The sequence below is a fragment of the Danio rerio genome, chromosome 5, assembly GCF_052040795.2.
Source record: "Danio rerio strain M-AB ecotype USA chromosome 5, GRCz13ab, whole genome shotgun sequence".
NCBI classification, from domain to species: Eukaryota; Metazoa; Chordata; class Actinopteri; order Cypriniformes; family Danionidae; genus Danio; species Danio rerio.
In genome coordinates, this window is record NC_141025.1 from 76358192 (window position 1) to 76371900 (window position 13709).

At 34.1% G+C, this 13709-nt stretch overlaps 1 protein-coding gene across 49 annotated transcripts in view; it reads right to left on the bottom strand.

The window, feature by feature from the left end:
- The window catches only part of ank1a (ankyrin 1, erythrocytic a), a 222930-nt gene that overhangs the window by 141248 nt on the left and 67973 nt on the right, over positions 1–13709 (bottom strand). For 17 of the 49 annotated variants that reach the window (NM_001442992.1, NM_001442990.1, NM_001327890.3 and 14 more), the window contains 1 exon segment: positions 4628–4723. In NM_001442992.1, coding sequence (NP_001429921.1) covers positions 4628–4654 — 27 coding nt within the window. In that variant the 5' untranslated portion in view covers positions 4655–4723. 49 annotated transcript variants of the gene reach the window in all.

Here is a 13709-nt window from a genome sequence, read left to right on the forward strand (position 1 = left end):
TAATTTGACCCAACTTTTTTCCAATTTCTCCTTATTATGTTGCATGCATTTACTTATAAAAGTTAATTATGCATTATTTTCAAGCAAGGAATAAACATAACTACATGTTTTAAAATAATAATACCCAGTGCTTGTTTGTGTAACTGCAGTGTAACAAGGACACAGTTCCATGTTTGAGTTCTTGTTTTAGAGGATCAGCGGAAAACAGACATTTATAACCCAAGGTGTTTCATGGTTGCTCCACGAATAGCAAAACAAAGAGCATTGTGAAAACACCATTTGAACGTCTGTATTAAAACTTTTTTAGCTGCTTTATGAATGCACATCATTAATTTAATATCTGAACAATAAAATATTGAATAATAATTGGCCGAAAGAAACCAAATAAATCTGGTCACACCTTTAAAAGTGTGGAAAAAAAATTAAACATGTCCTTGCTAACATCCTATGTCATGTTAAATATCAATGTCATTGTATTGTATTGGTGACAAATGTTATTTTTTTTTATTCTTCAGACTACATTTTATGTATATATTTAGATTACATTTTATGTATAATTGTATTTATTGTAAATTCTTTCTTAAAACTCTACTTTTTGTATTAATATTATGTTAAGCACCTAGGGTCTGAGAGTAACGTAATTTCCATTCTCTATATGTCCTGTACAGGTGATTGCATTGACAATAAAGCTGACTTTGACTTGTTCAAACTACATATTTAAAATCAGCTGAAATAACACAATTCTTCTGGGTTTTTTTGCAACAACTTAATTGTTTTATGTTCAATACACTAAACACTAATAGTTAAAGCTAACTTAAATCCTTCAAGTTGTCCCAACACAAATCGATTGCATGGAAACCAGCATTTGTGATTTCGTCAGAGTTTTAAATCCATTTAAATGTCATTTCACAACACAACATTTTCCCAAAGTGCAGTGTTCCCTCTCAACTACATAAAAGTGTTGAAACGGATGACCTGAATATGCTGTATAACAGTCTGATGAAGGATTTAAAACTACTTATTAAGGTTTGTTCAAACTACTAATTTCAACTGAGCTGAAACACAATTCCGGTTATATTTGGGGAAACAACTTCATTATTTTATGTTTAATCCACTTTAATTTGAAAAAAACTAATAAGTTAACCTAATTTTTTCAAGTAGTAAAAACACAAATCGATGGTGTGAAACTCAGCATTTTATACATATACGGTATAATAGTTGTCAGGTGTTTTGGTTTAGTTCAAACTATTGTTGTGATTTTGTCTTGACTTGACTTTTAAATCCACTTGTCATTTCACAACACCACATTTTCCGACAAAATAGTCTGACAAGAGCTTTAAAAATACCAAAAAATGACGTTTGTTGTTTGTTAAAACTACTTATTTAAAATGAGCTGAAACAACACAAATCTTTAAGTTTATTTTTTGCAACAACTTAGTTGTTTTATGTTCAATCCATTAAACACTAATAGTTAAAGCTAACTTAATTCCTTCAAGTTGTCCCAACACAAATCGATTGCGTGGAAACCAGCATTTGTTGTGATTTCGTCAGAGTTTTAAATCCATTTAAATGTCATTTCACAACACAACATTTTCCCAAAGTGCAGTGTTCCCTCTCAACTACATAAAAGTGTTGAAACGGATGACCTGGATATACTGTAAACAGTCTGATGAAGGATTTAAAACTACTTATTAAGGATTGTTCAAACTACTTATATAAAATGAGCTGAAACAACACAATTCAGGTTATATTTGGGGAAACAACTTAATTGTTTTATGTTTAATCCACTTTAATTTGTAAAAACAAACAAGATAACTTAATTCTTTCAAGTTGTCCCAACACAAATCGATGGTGTGGAACCCAGCATTTTGTACATATACGGTATAACAGTTTCAGGTGTTTTGGTTTAGTTTTGTGATTTTGTCAAACTTTTAAATCCACTTGTCATTTCACAACACCACATTTTCCGACAATATCCGATATAATAGTCTGATAAGGGCTTTAAAAACACCACACACACTCAAGAAATGACGTTTGTTGTTTGTTAAAACTACTTATTTAAAATGAGCTGAAACAACACAAATCTTTAAGTTTATTTTTTGCAGCAACTTAGTTGTTTTATGTTCAATCCATTAAACACTAATAGTTAAAGCTAACTTAATTCCTTCAAGTTGTCCCAACACAAATCGATTGCGTGGAAACCAGCATTTGTTGTGATTTCGTCAGTTTTAAATCCATTTAAATGTCATTTCACAACACAACATTTTCCCAAAGTGCAGTGTTCCCTCTCAGCTACATACAAGTGTTAAAACGGATGACCTGGATATACTGTAAACAGTCTGATGAAGGATTTAAAACTACTTATTAAGGATTGTTCAAACTACTTATATAAAATGAGCTGAAACAACACAATTCAGGTTATATTTGGGGAAACAACTTAATTGTTTTATGTTTAATCCACTTTAATTTGTAAAAACAAACAAGATAACTTAATTCTTTCAAGTTGTCCCAACACAAATCGATGGTGTGGAACCCAGCATTTTGTACATATACGGTATAACAGTTTCAGGTGTTTTGGTTTAGTTTTGTGATTTTGTCAAACTTTTAAATCCACTTGTCATTTCACAACACCACATTTTCCGACAATATCCGATATAATAGTCTGATAAGGGCTTTAAAAACACCACACACACTCAAGAAATGACGTTTGTTGTTTGTTAAAACTACTTATTTAAAATTAGCTGAAACAACACAAATCTTTAAGTTTATTTTTTGCAGCAACTTAGTTGTTTTATGTTCAATCCATTAAACACTAATAGTTAAAGCTAACTTAATTCCTTCAAGTTGTCCCAACACAAATCGATTGCGTGGAAACCAGCATTTGTTGTGATTTCGTCAGAGTTTTAAATCCATTTAAATGTCATTTCACAACACAACATTTTCCCAAAGTGCAGTGTTCCCTCTCAGCTACATACAAGTGTTGAAACGGATGACCTGAATATGCTGTATAACAGTCTGATGAAGGATTTAAAACTACTTATTAAGGATTGTTCAAACTACTTATATAAAATGAGCTGAAACAACACAATTCAGGTTATATTTGGGGAAACAACTTAATTGTTTTATGTTTAATCCACTTTAATTTGTAAAAACAAACAAGATAACTTAATTCTTTCAAGTTGTCCCAACACAAATCGATGGTGTGGAACCCAGCATTTTGTACATATACGGTATAACAGTTTCAGGTGTTTTGGTTTAGTTTTGTGATTTTGTCAAACTTTTAAATCCACTTGTCATTTCACAACACCACATTTTCCGACAATATCCGATATAATAGTCTGATAAGGGCTTTAAAAACACCACACACACTCAAGAAATGACGTTTGTTGTTTGTTAAAACTACTTATTTAAAATGAGCTGAAACAACACAAATCTTTAAGTTTATTTTTTGCAGCAACTTAGTTGTTTTATGTTCAATCCATTAAACACTAATAGTTAAAGCTAACTTAATTCCTTCAAGTTGTCCCAACACAAATCGATTGCGTGGAAACCAGCATTTGTTGTGATTTCGTCAGTTTTAAATCCATTTAAATGTCATTTCACAACACAACATTTTCCCAAAGTGCAGTGTTCCCTCTCAGCTACATACAAGTGTTGAAACGGATGACCTGGATATACTGTAAACAGTCTGATGAAGGATTTAAAACTACTTATTAAGGATTGTTCAAACTACTTATATAAAATGAGCTGAAACAACACAATTCAGGTTATATTTGGGGAAACAACTTAATTGTTTTATGTTTAATCCACTTTAATTTGTAAAAACAAACAAGATAACTTAATTCTTTCAAGTTGTCCCAACACAAATCGATGGTGTGGAACCCAGCATTTTGTACATATACGGTATAACAGTTTCAGGTGTTTTGGTTTAGTTTTGTGATTTTGTCAAACTTTTAAATCCACTTGTCATTTCACAACACCACATTTTCCGACAATATCCGATATAATAGTCTGATAAGGGCTTTAAAAACACCACACACACTCAAGAAATGACGTTTGTTGTTTGTTAAAACTACTTATTTAAAATGAGCTGAAACAACACAAATCTTTAAGTTTATTTTTTGCAGCAACTTAGTTGTTTTATGTTCAATCCATTAAACACTAATAGTTAAAGCTAACTTAATTCCTTCAAGTTGTCCCAACACAAATCGATTGCGTGGAAACCAGCATTTGTTGTGATTTCGTCAGAGTTTTAAATCCATTTAAATGTCATTTCACAACACAACATTTTCCCAAAGTGCAGTTTTCCCTCTCAGCTACATACAAGTGTTGAAACGGATGACCTGAATATGCTGTATAACAGTCTGATGAAGGATTTAAAACTACTTATTAAGGTTTGTTCAAACTACTTATTTAAAATATTCGTGAATTGTGTTTAAAACTAATAAGGTAACCCAATTCCTTCTTGTTGACCCAACAAAAATTGATGGTGTGGAACCCAGCTTTTTTTAAATAGTGTAAACATCGACTAATATTATCTATAAACATAACCAAGCTTTCAACAGGAAGCAAAATTTCACAAACACGACAAAATAAATGAAGGAGACTTCAGGAAAGTTGTACTTACTCCAAAAAGGATGGTGTTGGTTGGCATCCCGGCTCAGCCTCTCTCTCTTTCTTTCTCTCTATTTCTACCTCAGTGTTTTCCAGTGTTACTCTATCTGAGTGTAAGGGGTCTGGGCACTGCCCCTTTCCCCCGACACACACACACACACACACACACACACACACACACACACACACACATACACACACATGGGTGGGGCCAGGGCTTTGGGGGCCAGAAGGTTTATCTCCAGAGGAATGCTGTCAATATCGACACACACACACACACCAGATAATGGCATAAGTCTCTCTCCATTGGCCGGAGCGCTCAGGATCTGCGCAGACCTGCTCGATGCATTCTGACAAGCACAGGGCCCTTCTCAATGAGCCTTTGGGAAAAGTACGCGTTATGTGTGTGTGTTGCGGGTTTCTGGCACTGTTTCAGTCTGCAGAAGGACTTACAGTGACAAAGACCCTTGGAGGGGTGGACGGGGGGGCACTTCAGGAGTACCAAGCCTGGTGACAATAGCCCAGACGCGGATGGGGAGGGCATGGTGTGTGTATATATGTGTGTGTGTGTGTGTCTGAAGGGGGCCCAGTCTCTTTTAATAAAAGATCTGTCACTCCCAGGCTCAAAAGGCCCCTCCGTTCGCTCTCTCCTGGGCCCTCGCTGGGAAAAGCACATCTATGCCAGTGGTATTCACCCAAATAAATGCGTGCTGCAGAAGTGGACGTCTGAAAGTGCATCTAGAACTCAGGTTATCTATTAAAACTGTGGTGTTTTGTTGAGAACGGGACTGGGGTTTCCATGGTGTCGGTTTCTCTGGGGGATTTACTACAGCGACAGTGAATCAAACGACTCTTTGAGGTGACTCACGAATCAAAAGGGGGATTCAGAGCACTCGTCTTTGATTGTTTGAAGAGTTATTTATGAAGTGGAGGAACGTTTTGGGACCAAATTATATATATATATATATATATATATATATATATATATATATATATATATATATATATATATATATATATATATATATATATTGTTTAGTTTGAAGGAGGGTGGCAATGTGTTAAGATTAAAAATGAAAAATAAATTGCATTTTGGGGCTTAAACGGAGTCTAAATATGTCAAATTATGTTCTGAAGATGCCTGACAGGATTTGAACCATTTATTTTCATAAATGAGTATTAAAAAATCCTAAAATCAAATAATCAATCAATCAATCTATCTATCTATCTATCTATCTATCTATCTGTCTGTCTGTCTGTCTGTCTGTCTGTCTGTCTGTCTGTCCGTCCGTCCGTCCGTCCGTCCGTCCGTCCGTCCGTCCGTCCGTCCGTCCGTCCGTCCGTCCGTTTATCTATCTGTCCGTCCGTCCGTCCGTCCGTCCTTCCATCCATCCATCCAGCCATCCATCCATCCATCCATCCATCTATCTATCTATCTATCTATCTATCTATCTATCTATCTATCTATCTATCTATCTATCTATCTATCTATCTATCTATCTATCTATCATCTATCTATCTATCTATCTATCTATCTATCTATCTATCTATCTATCTATCTATCTATCTATCTATCATCTATCTATCTATCTATCTATCTATCTATCTATCTATCTATCTATCTATCTATCTATCTGTCTGTCTGTCTATTTGTCTGTCTGTCTGTCTGTCTGTCTGTTTGTCCGTCCGTCCGTCCGTCCTTCCATCCATCCATCCATCCATCCATCCATCCATCCATCCATCCATCTATCCATCTGTCCGTCTATCTATCTATCTATCTATCTATCTATCTATCTATCTATCTATCTATCTATCTATCTATCTATCTATCTATCTATCTATCTATCTATCTATCTATCTATCTATATGTGTATATTTATGTATTAGGTCACATTTAGTGCTGCTTAGCAAATTTTCTAAAAAATCCAAGCAATTGGGAATTTGTCAACAATATTTTGCCTGTGTTTCTAAAAATGTGATTAATGTCATTAATGCCACCATTTAGAGCTCTGTTTTATATACAGTATTTAGTCTGTAATAAGTTTACATTTATTTTACATTTTATCTTTTTTTTATAATTTGAAGGATAGTGGCAACGTATTGAGATTAAAAATGACAATTAAATTGTGTTTTGGGGCTAAAATAGAGTCTTCAAATGTCATGTGTCAAATAATGTTTGTTCTGAATATTCCTGACGAGATTTGTAATCATGTTTGGCCCATATATTTCTATAAAGGGAGTCTTAAAAATCAAAACTCACTACCAGAAATCACTATAAACATAACAAAAAAAAGTTTAAACAAAAACAATATTTATCTATCTATCTATCTATCTATCTATCTATCTATCTATCTATCTATCTATCTATCTATCTATCTATCTATCTATCTATCTATCTATCTATCTATCTATCTATCTATCTATCTATCTATCCATCCATCCATCCTATTTATCCGTCTGTCTGTCTGTCTGTCTGTCTGTCTATCCATATACTATATTTATGCATATATTTATGTATAATGCATATATGTAGGTCACATTTAGTGCTGTTCAGCAATTTTAATAGAAATTTTAACAATTGGGAATTTGACAACGATATTTTGCCTAAATTCCATTAAAAAGCCTTAATATCACAGTTTGGAGGTCTGTTTTATATACAGTATTTAGCATTCAGTAGCATTTATTAACACACTTATTTGTAAACAAAAAAAAGCTGTACATACTATAAGATATAGAGTATATTAGTTTACTATAGTATAGTATAGCAGTGTTTCTCAACCACGTTCCTGGAGGACCACCAGCACTGCATGTTTTGGATGTCTCCTTTGACTGTCACACCCATTACAGCCCTTGCAGTCTCAGCTAATGAGCAGATGATCTGAATCAGGTGTGTTTGGTTAAGGAGATATGGAAATGTGCCGAGCTGGTGAGCCTCCAGAAACATGGTTGAGAAGCACTGTAGTATAGTATAGTATAGTATAGTATAGTATTGTATAGCATAATTTAAAAGCATTTTGCCATGTGGTTAAGTAAAAGCTAGTAGAACACAAATAGCTGGTTAAAAAAGATTTAGTAGTAAATCTTGCCCACAAATGCCCACAAGAGGGCACTGCGTTTGTCATAGATAACTAATGCAAACAGCAGATGATGAGTTTATGAATATTCTGTGCTAGTAATAAGCAACTTGCTGCAATGTCAAATCAACCTCACGTTTGGTTAAAATTTTATTTAAAAGTACTGATAAGACAGAAAACCTGTGGTGTTTATATTTCTACACATTAATAAACCAGTTTCTTACCTTTTTATATGGAAATAAAAGTATTTAAATATATCTCTATCCATATGCATCTACTAAAAAAGTAAACCTTATTTCATCATATCAGAATATAATGTACCCACAATAGCCAACCTGTTATCAGTTATCTACTAGATTTATTGGAAACATTCAACACTGTGACTTTCCACATCCCTCTCTATACCTCCCACTAAATAAATTACAGGCTAAAACAGAGCCAAAGACTTACTAAGACAGATCTGCATGATCTCCACATGAACTCCTCATTCAAATTCTAAAAGGATCTGTATTTGGATCGATTGCATTCTGACTGGACGGCAAATCACTTAGTACAGTTATCACCTGGAAAGGCCTGGATGTATTCATGCATGCATAAACACCCATCATCTGAGGTGGAATTTACTGAAAACCACACTAATGTCCATCCCAGCCAAGAGACTCATGCTTGCCAAGACCTCGTCATAGACGACACAGTCATTTCCCCAGTCATAAAGCCAAGAAGCTTTGGCGCCATACTGCACACCGGTCTGTCATGTGCATCCCACATACTATATACACTCTCAGGAAAAAAATACACCTTTAACAGTCCAACAGCTGATCACTGTGTCAGTAGCAGTAATTACAGAAACAATATCATTTGACTTTTTATTTCTGAAAATAAAACTATTTTTTGTTCTTTACTAGAAAACACTTCTTTATTTTTAACAATGTTTAGATCAGAGATGCCCAAAGTTGGCCCATGGTAACCTTTGATTTGGCCCACCCTGCCATCTGAGGCCCCGTTTACAGTAAAACACTTTAGTTTTGAAATGGCGTTTTAGAATGAAAACGATCCACGTCCACACTGGTATTTCACCCAGCGTTTCTGAACAGATCTCTGACTGAAAGCGCACATCACATGACCCCACACACATGCGCTGCAGCATATGCGTACGTCTAAGCTCCAGGCAGTCAGCGGGTGCTTTGAGCACACCTCTCCGCGTGAGAGCAGCGCACGTCTGTCAGTTCATCAAGGATATTCTGCAGGATTTCATCTCACTATAGCTGTTATACGTAATATTTAGTTCATCTCATCATCTTGAATCTATCACTTGTCAACGTGTTTTGATTGAGTGCACAGAAAAGTTAATATATTAATTTATGTAACCACTTGCACAGATTCTGCACATTTGGCTGATTGCTCGCTCTTATTTACCTATATTGTATAAACTTATTGTTTGTTATACTTTTATAATGGCCATTATTGATTATTAAACTGATATTCAGCAAAAGAACAAGTATTTTTTGTCTTCTTCAATGAAAATGAAAGGAGGTGGTAATGCTATATAGGCTCTGTTTTGTTATAAATATGCATACAGTGAAGATGACGGTCATATAAATATGCAGCTACACGACGCCTCAACATTTTTGGTGTCAGTTAAGCTTTTAATATTAAAATGAAAATAGGCAGTTCCTTATTATGTTTTCATCTCATTGTTAAAATGAAACAACATAGCCAGAGTGATGCGTATGAGGTTTTAAAGTACAAGGTTCCAGGTGTAGATTTAACTGATGTGTCCTCGGGAGTTTGTTTTCCATATTAAACTTGCGTCTAAACTTAAGAAAAGGATGCAAGACTGAACTTTGTGCACCTAATATTGTGAAAAAAGCCCCAATCAGATGCAGCCACGACTCCCTCTTCAGCGTTTTCAAAACGCTCCATTTTCAGGGTTGGAAAACTCGGGTAGTGTGAACGGAAGGCAAAACCATAGTGAAAGCTATGTGCTTTAAAACTAAAACTTATTAGTTTGAACAGGGCCAGAGAAGAGAGTGAGAATGATTGAGAAGGTAATTTTTTAAGGTTTTTTTTTAAGCTAACTGAAATTAAAATTTTAATACAATTTTGTAAATGAATCTGATTTTGTAAAAATATAAATACTGTCACTCGACGCATAAAGGATGATACAGAAGACAGCGGTGAGCAAATGAAGGCAAAAACAAGAGCAGCTTGACTAGTGTAAATCTATTTTGTTATAAATTCTGTTATAAATTATTTTTAGCTGTAAAAAATTCATTAAAAAGTAAAAAAAAACTGCATTAGTTAATATAAAGCAATGTTTTCTAGTTATTTTTAATTATTAAATAAATTATGAAATTACCCATGGCAACCTTAATAAAATAGAGTTTGGTATATTTACCTTCGGCCCACCACACTCAATCAAGAATGGTTTTTGGCCCTTCATAAGAAAAAGTTTGAGCACCTCTGCACTGTAAAAAAAACAACGTAATTTTAGTTTTTTTTTTTCCGCTAGCTTTAAAGCAACGTAAAATAACAACTGCTAAATTACAGAAATTTACCATAAAATAACGAATATCAAATTACAGAAATTTACCAAAAGCTTATATATAAGGACATTTCTGTAATTTAATGTCCGTTATTTTACGATTAATGTCAGTAATTTAATATCCGTTAATTTAGAGTAAATTTCTGTAATTTAATATCCGTTATTTTACAGTAAATTTCTGTAATTTAATGTCTGTTATTTAACAGTAAATCTTTGTAATTTAATAGCCGTTATTTTATGGTGAATTTCTGCAATTTAACATTCGTTATTTTACGATAAATTTCTATAATTTAATATCTGTTATTTTACAGTGAATTTCTTTAATTTAATATCCGTTATTTTACGATAAGTTTCTGTCATTTAATATCTGTTATTTTACAGTACATTTTTGTAATTTAATAGCCGTTATTTTATGATAAATTTCTGTCATTTAATATCCGTTATTGTACAGTAAATTTTTGTAAATTAATATCTGTTATTGTACAGTAAATTTCTGTAATTTAATATCCGCTATTTTACAAAGTTTCTGTAAATTAATATCTGTTATTTTACGGTAAATTTCTGTAATTTAACGGACGTTATTTTGCCGGGAAAAAAAAACAAAAAATTACAGATTTTTTTACACTATGGTTTATATATTTGGAAAAGAAACAAGAAAAAAAAATAAGTAAATCTTTTTTTTTTTTCAATGTTGACATTTTATCAAAAGCAGTCCTGATGTACAACCTATACCACCATCAAACACCCCTTACACAGGGACAACTTTATTGACTAGTTTACTCCAAAAGAGAGCGATGCATTCAAGTAAAAGCAGTAAAATCATGAATGGGAGGTGTCTCCGAAGCAAGCATGTTCATAGCAACCATTCTTGCCAAATATCCAGCTAGTTAACATTAAGTCCGTGGAAGACCTATAACCAAGATCAGGATTAAATAATGGGATGTTAAAGACTGCGGCTTTATCTTCCTCATCAAGACATGGTTGACTTGATCTGGCTCCCTTGATGCTGGATTATAAGTAGGACATGGATCCTGGATCAACCTCCTTTTGTTATCCTGCACATAATCCCCATTGCCATCAATCAATTCTAGTTCTAGACCCTTTCCATTAACCCAATTCAAACCATGATGAACTTCTAATATAATTGATTGAACTCTAAACTATAAATGATGCTTTTCATTTTGCCCCTTTTTTAATGAACAATCGTTTACTTAAGCAAACAGCGACTTCATTAAGACATAAGAGCAAAAATAGATGACATTTGTTGATAAATGATGAATAAATAAGACGTTAATATAGGGTTAAATTTAGGTCAGGTGACCAAAACTCAATGTCTAGCCAGCGTCTAAGGACAACGTTATTTTGACGTCCAATAATGACATCAAATCAGTATTTTGTCAATTATTGTAGAATTACACCACATGAAATAGTTGAAAAGTTCTATTATACTACAATTTAACCTCTGATGGCAGACTTACCTATATACACTCCTTATCATACATTCATATAAATAAAAAATATCCCAAAGACAATAGTCAGGAACCCAGGCATATCACATCATGTCGGTTTCAGTGTAAACAGAGTTGTTGATGATGATGTTAGTACCCTAGTTTTGATGCATACAGTATTCGTGTGGCTCACTTTCAGTGCAGACACCATACATCCTCTAGATTAGTTTGCATATTGTGTATTGTGCTTGTTTGAACAGATAAATTAGGGATTTTAAAACAAGGGAGAGTGGAGTAAAATATGCCACTTTGTGATAAGATGTCCTCCAAAATGAAAATTTAGATACTTATAAAAACGCATTTCAGCCGGCTCCGTGGTTAGCACTGTCGCCTCACAGAAGAAAGTCGCTGGATTAAGTCCCAGCAGGGTCAGTTGACGTTTCTGTGTGGAGTTTGCATGTTCTACCCGTGTTGGCGTGGGTTTCCTGCGGGTGCTCCGGTTTCCCCTGCAGTCCAAACACATGCGCTATAGGTGAACTGGATTAACTAAATTGGCCGTAGTGTATGTACCTGTGAATGGGTGTTTCCCAGTACTGGGTTGCAGCTGGACGGGCATCGACTATTTAAAAAATATTCTGAAACAGTTGGTGGTTCATTCCGCTGTGGCAACCACTGATAAACCAAAGACTAAGCCGAAGGAAACTGAATAAATGAATGAATGAAAAAAACTATTTTATTTCAGTATTTCAATGATCAACTGACATTAAAATCGAGCATTTAATTAGTCCAAAATTAATATATGTGTGTGAACTGTGCATATTTTTTACATATATACAGTATAAATACAGACATGCATGCAAACATTTAAGAAATGTTTATTTATATACACTGAAAAGATTGTAGAAATCACAGATTTGAATCATCAACTTTTCTTACAATGACTGAAGGGGGTTTTATACTGCGCTTCAGAATACATGCATGAAGTATGCTTGAATTACACTTAAATGAACGTAGGAATTTGTAGGCTATTATGTGTGTGTTTATACCCTGTATTCCTCACACTATGGGGACCAAATGCCCCATAGCACAGGTTTTTTTTATAGATCTCGATGAGGAAAACGGCTCTGAAGTATTTTGAAAATGTTTTGTTTTTGGGTATTTAAAAAAAAAATCAAGATTTTGGAAAGCTCTCATGAAGATATATGTACAAATGAATGTGTGTGTATTTGTAAATACAATGACAATATACAGTGGGGGAAAAGGTATTCAAAATCCTCTTTTTTTTTACAGGGAATAATATTTCTAAAGGAGCTGTTGACATGGGATTCAAACAATAAAAACATAAAAATATGGAAACTTTTTGTGTTTAATAACAGTGGAATGACACAAGAATAATGTACCAGACTACTGACTTAGCTTAACGACGCCTCTCATATGGAAAATGAAGTCACATGCATGGCTCAGGTGTGAGTTTCTCACAGACTTCAACAGAGTGTCAAAATCTTGATGGTTCTGTGGGTCTCGTCTATCAAATCTGAGCTTTATTTTGTATTCTCTATTGGATTCGGATCAGGTGATTGGCCGGGCCATTCTACAGCTTGATTTTCTTTCTCTGAAAGTATCTGAGAGTCTCATTGGCTGTGTTTTGGATCATTGTCTTGCTGAAATGTCCACCCTGGTGTCATCTTCATCCTCCTGCTAATGTAGATGTTGGACTGAAGCAGCTGATATTCATTTACACTGAGGAAGGGCAGAGGGTTGCTGAAGAACCACTGAGGAAATTCAGCTGCTGTCTGGGCTTTCACTGCCGAACTACACCTCCCTTTCTTCATGTGTTCAATATACTTTTTTTTTCCTATGTCATTTCATTTTAATACACATAACTTCATTTGCAAACTAATTAGTTGTTGATTGGTTGCTATCAACATCTGCCGAAAATTGTAAGTCAACAGCACCTTTAGAATTTTTATTTATTTATTTTTATTTTTTGGATACTTATTTCCACCGCTGTGACTTATTCTTCTGTAA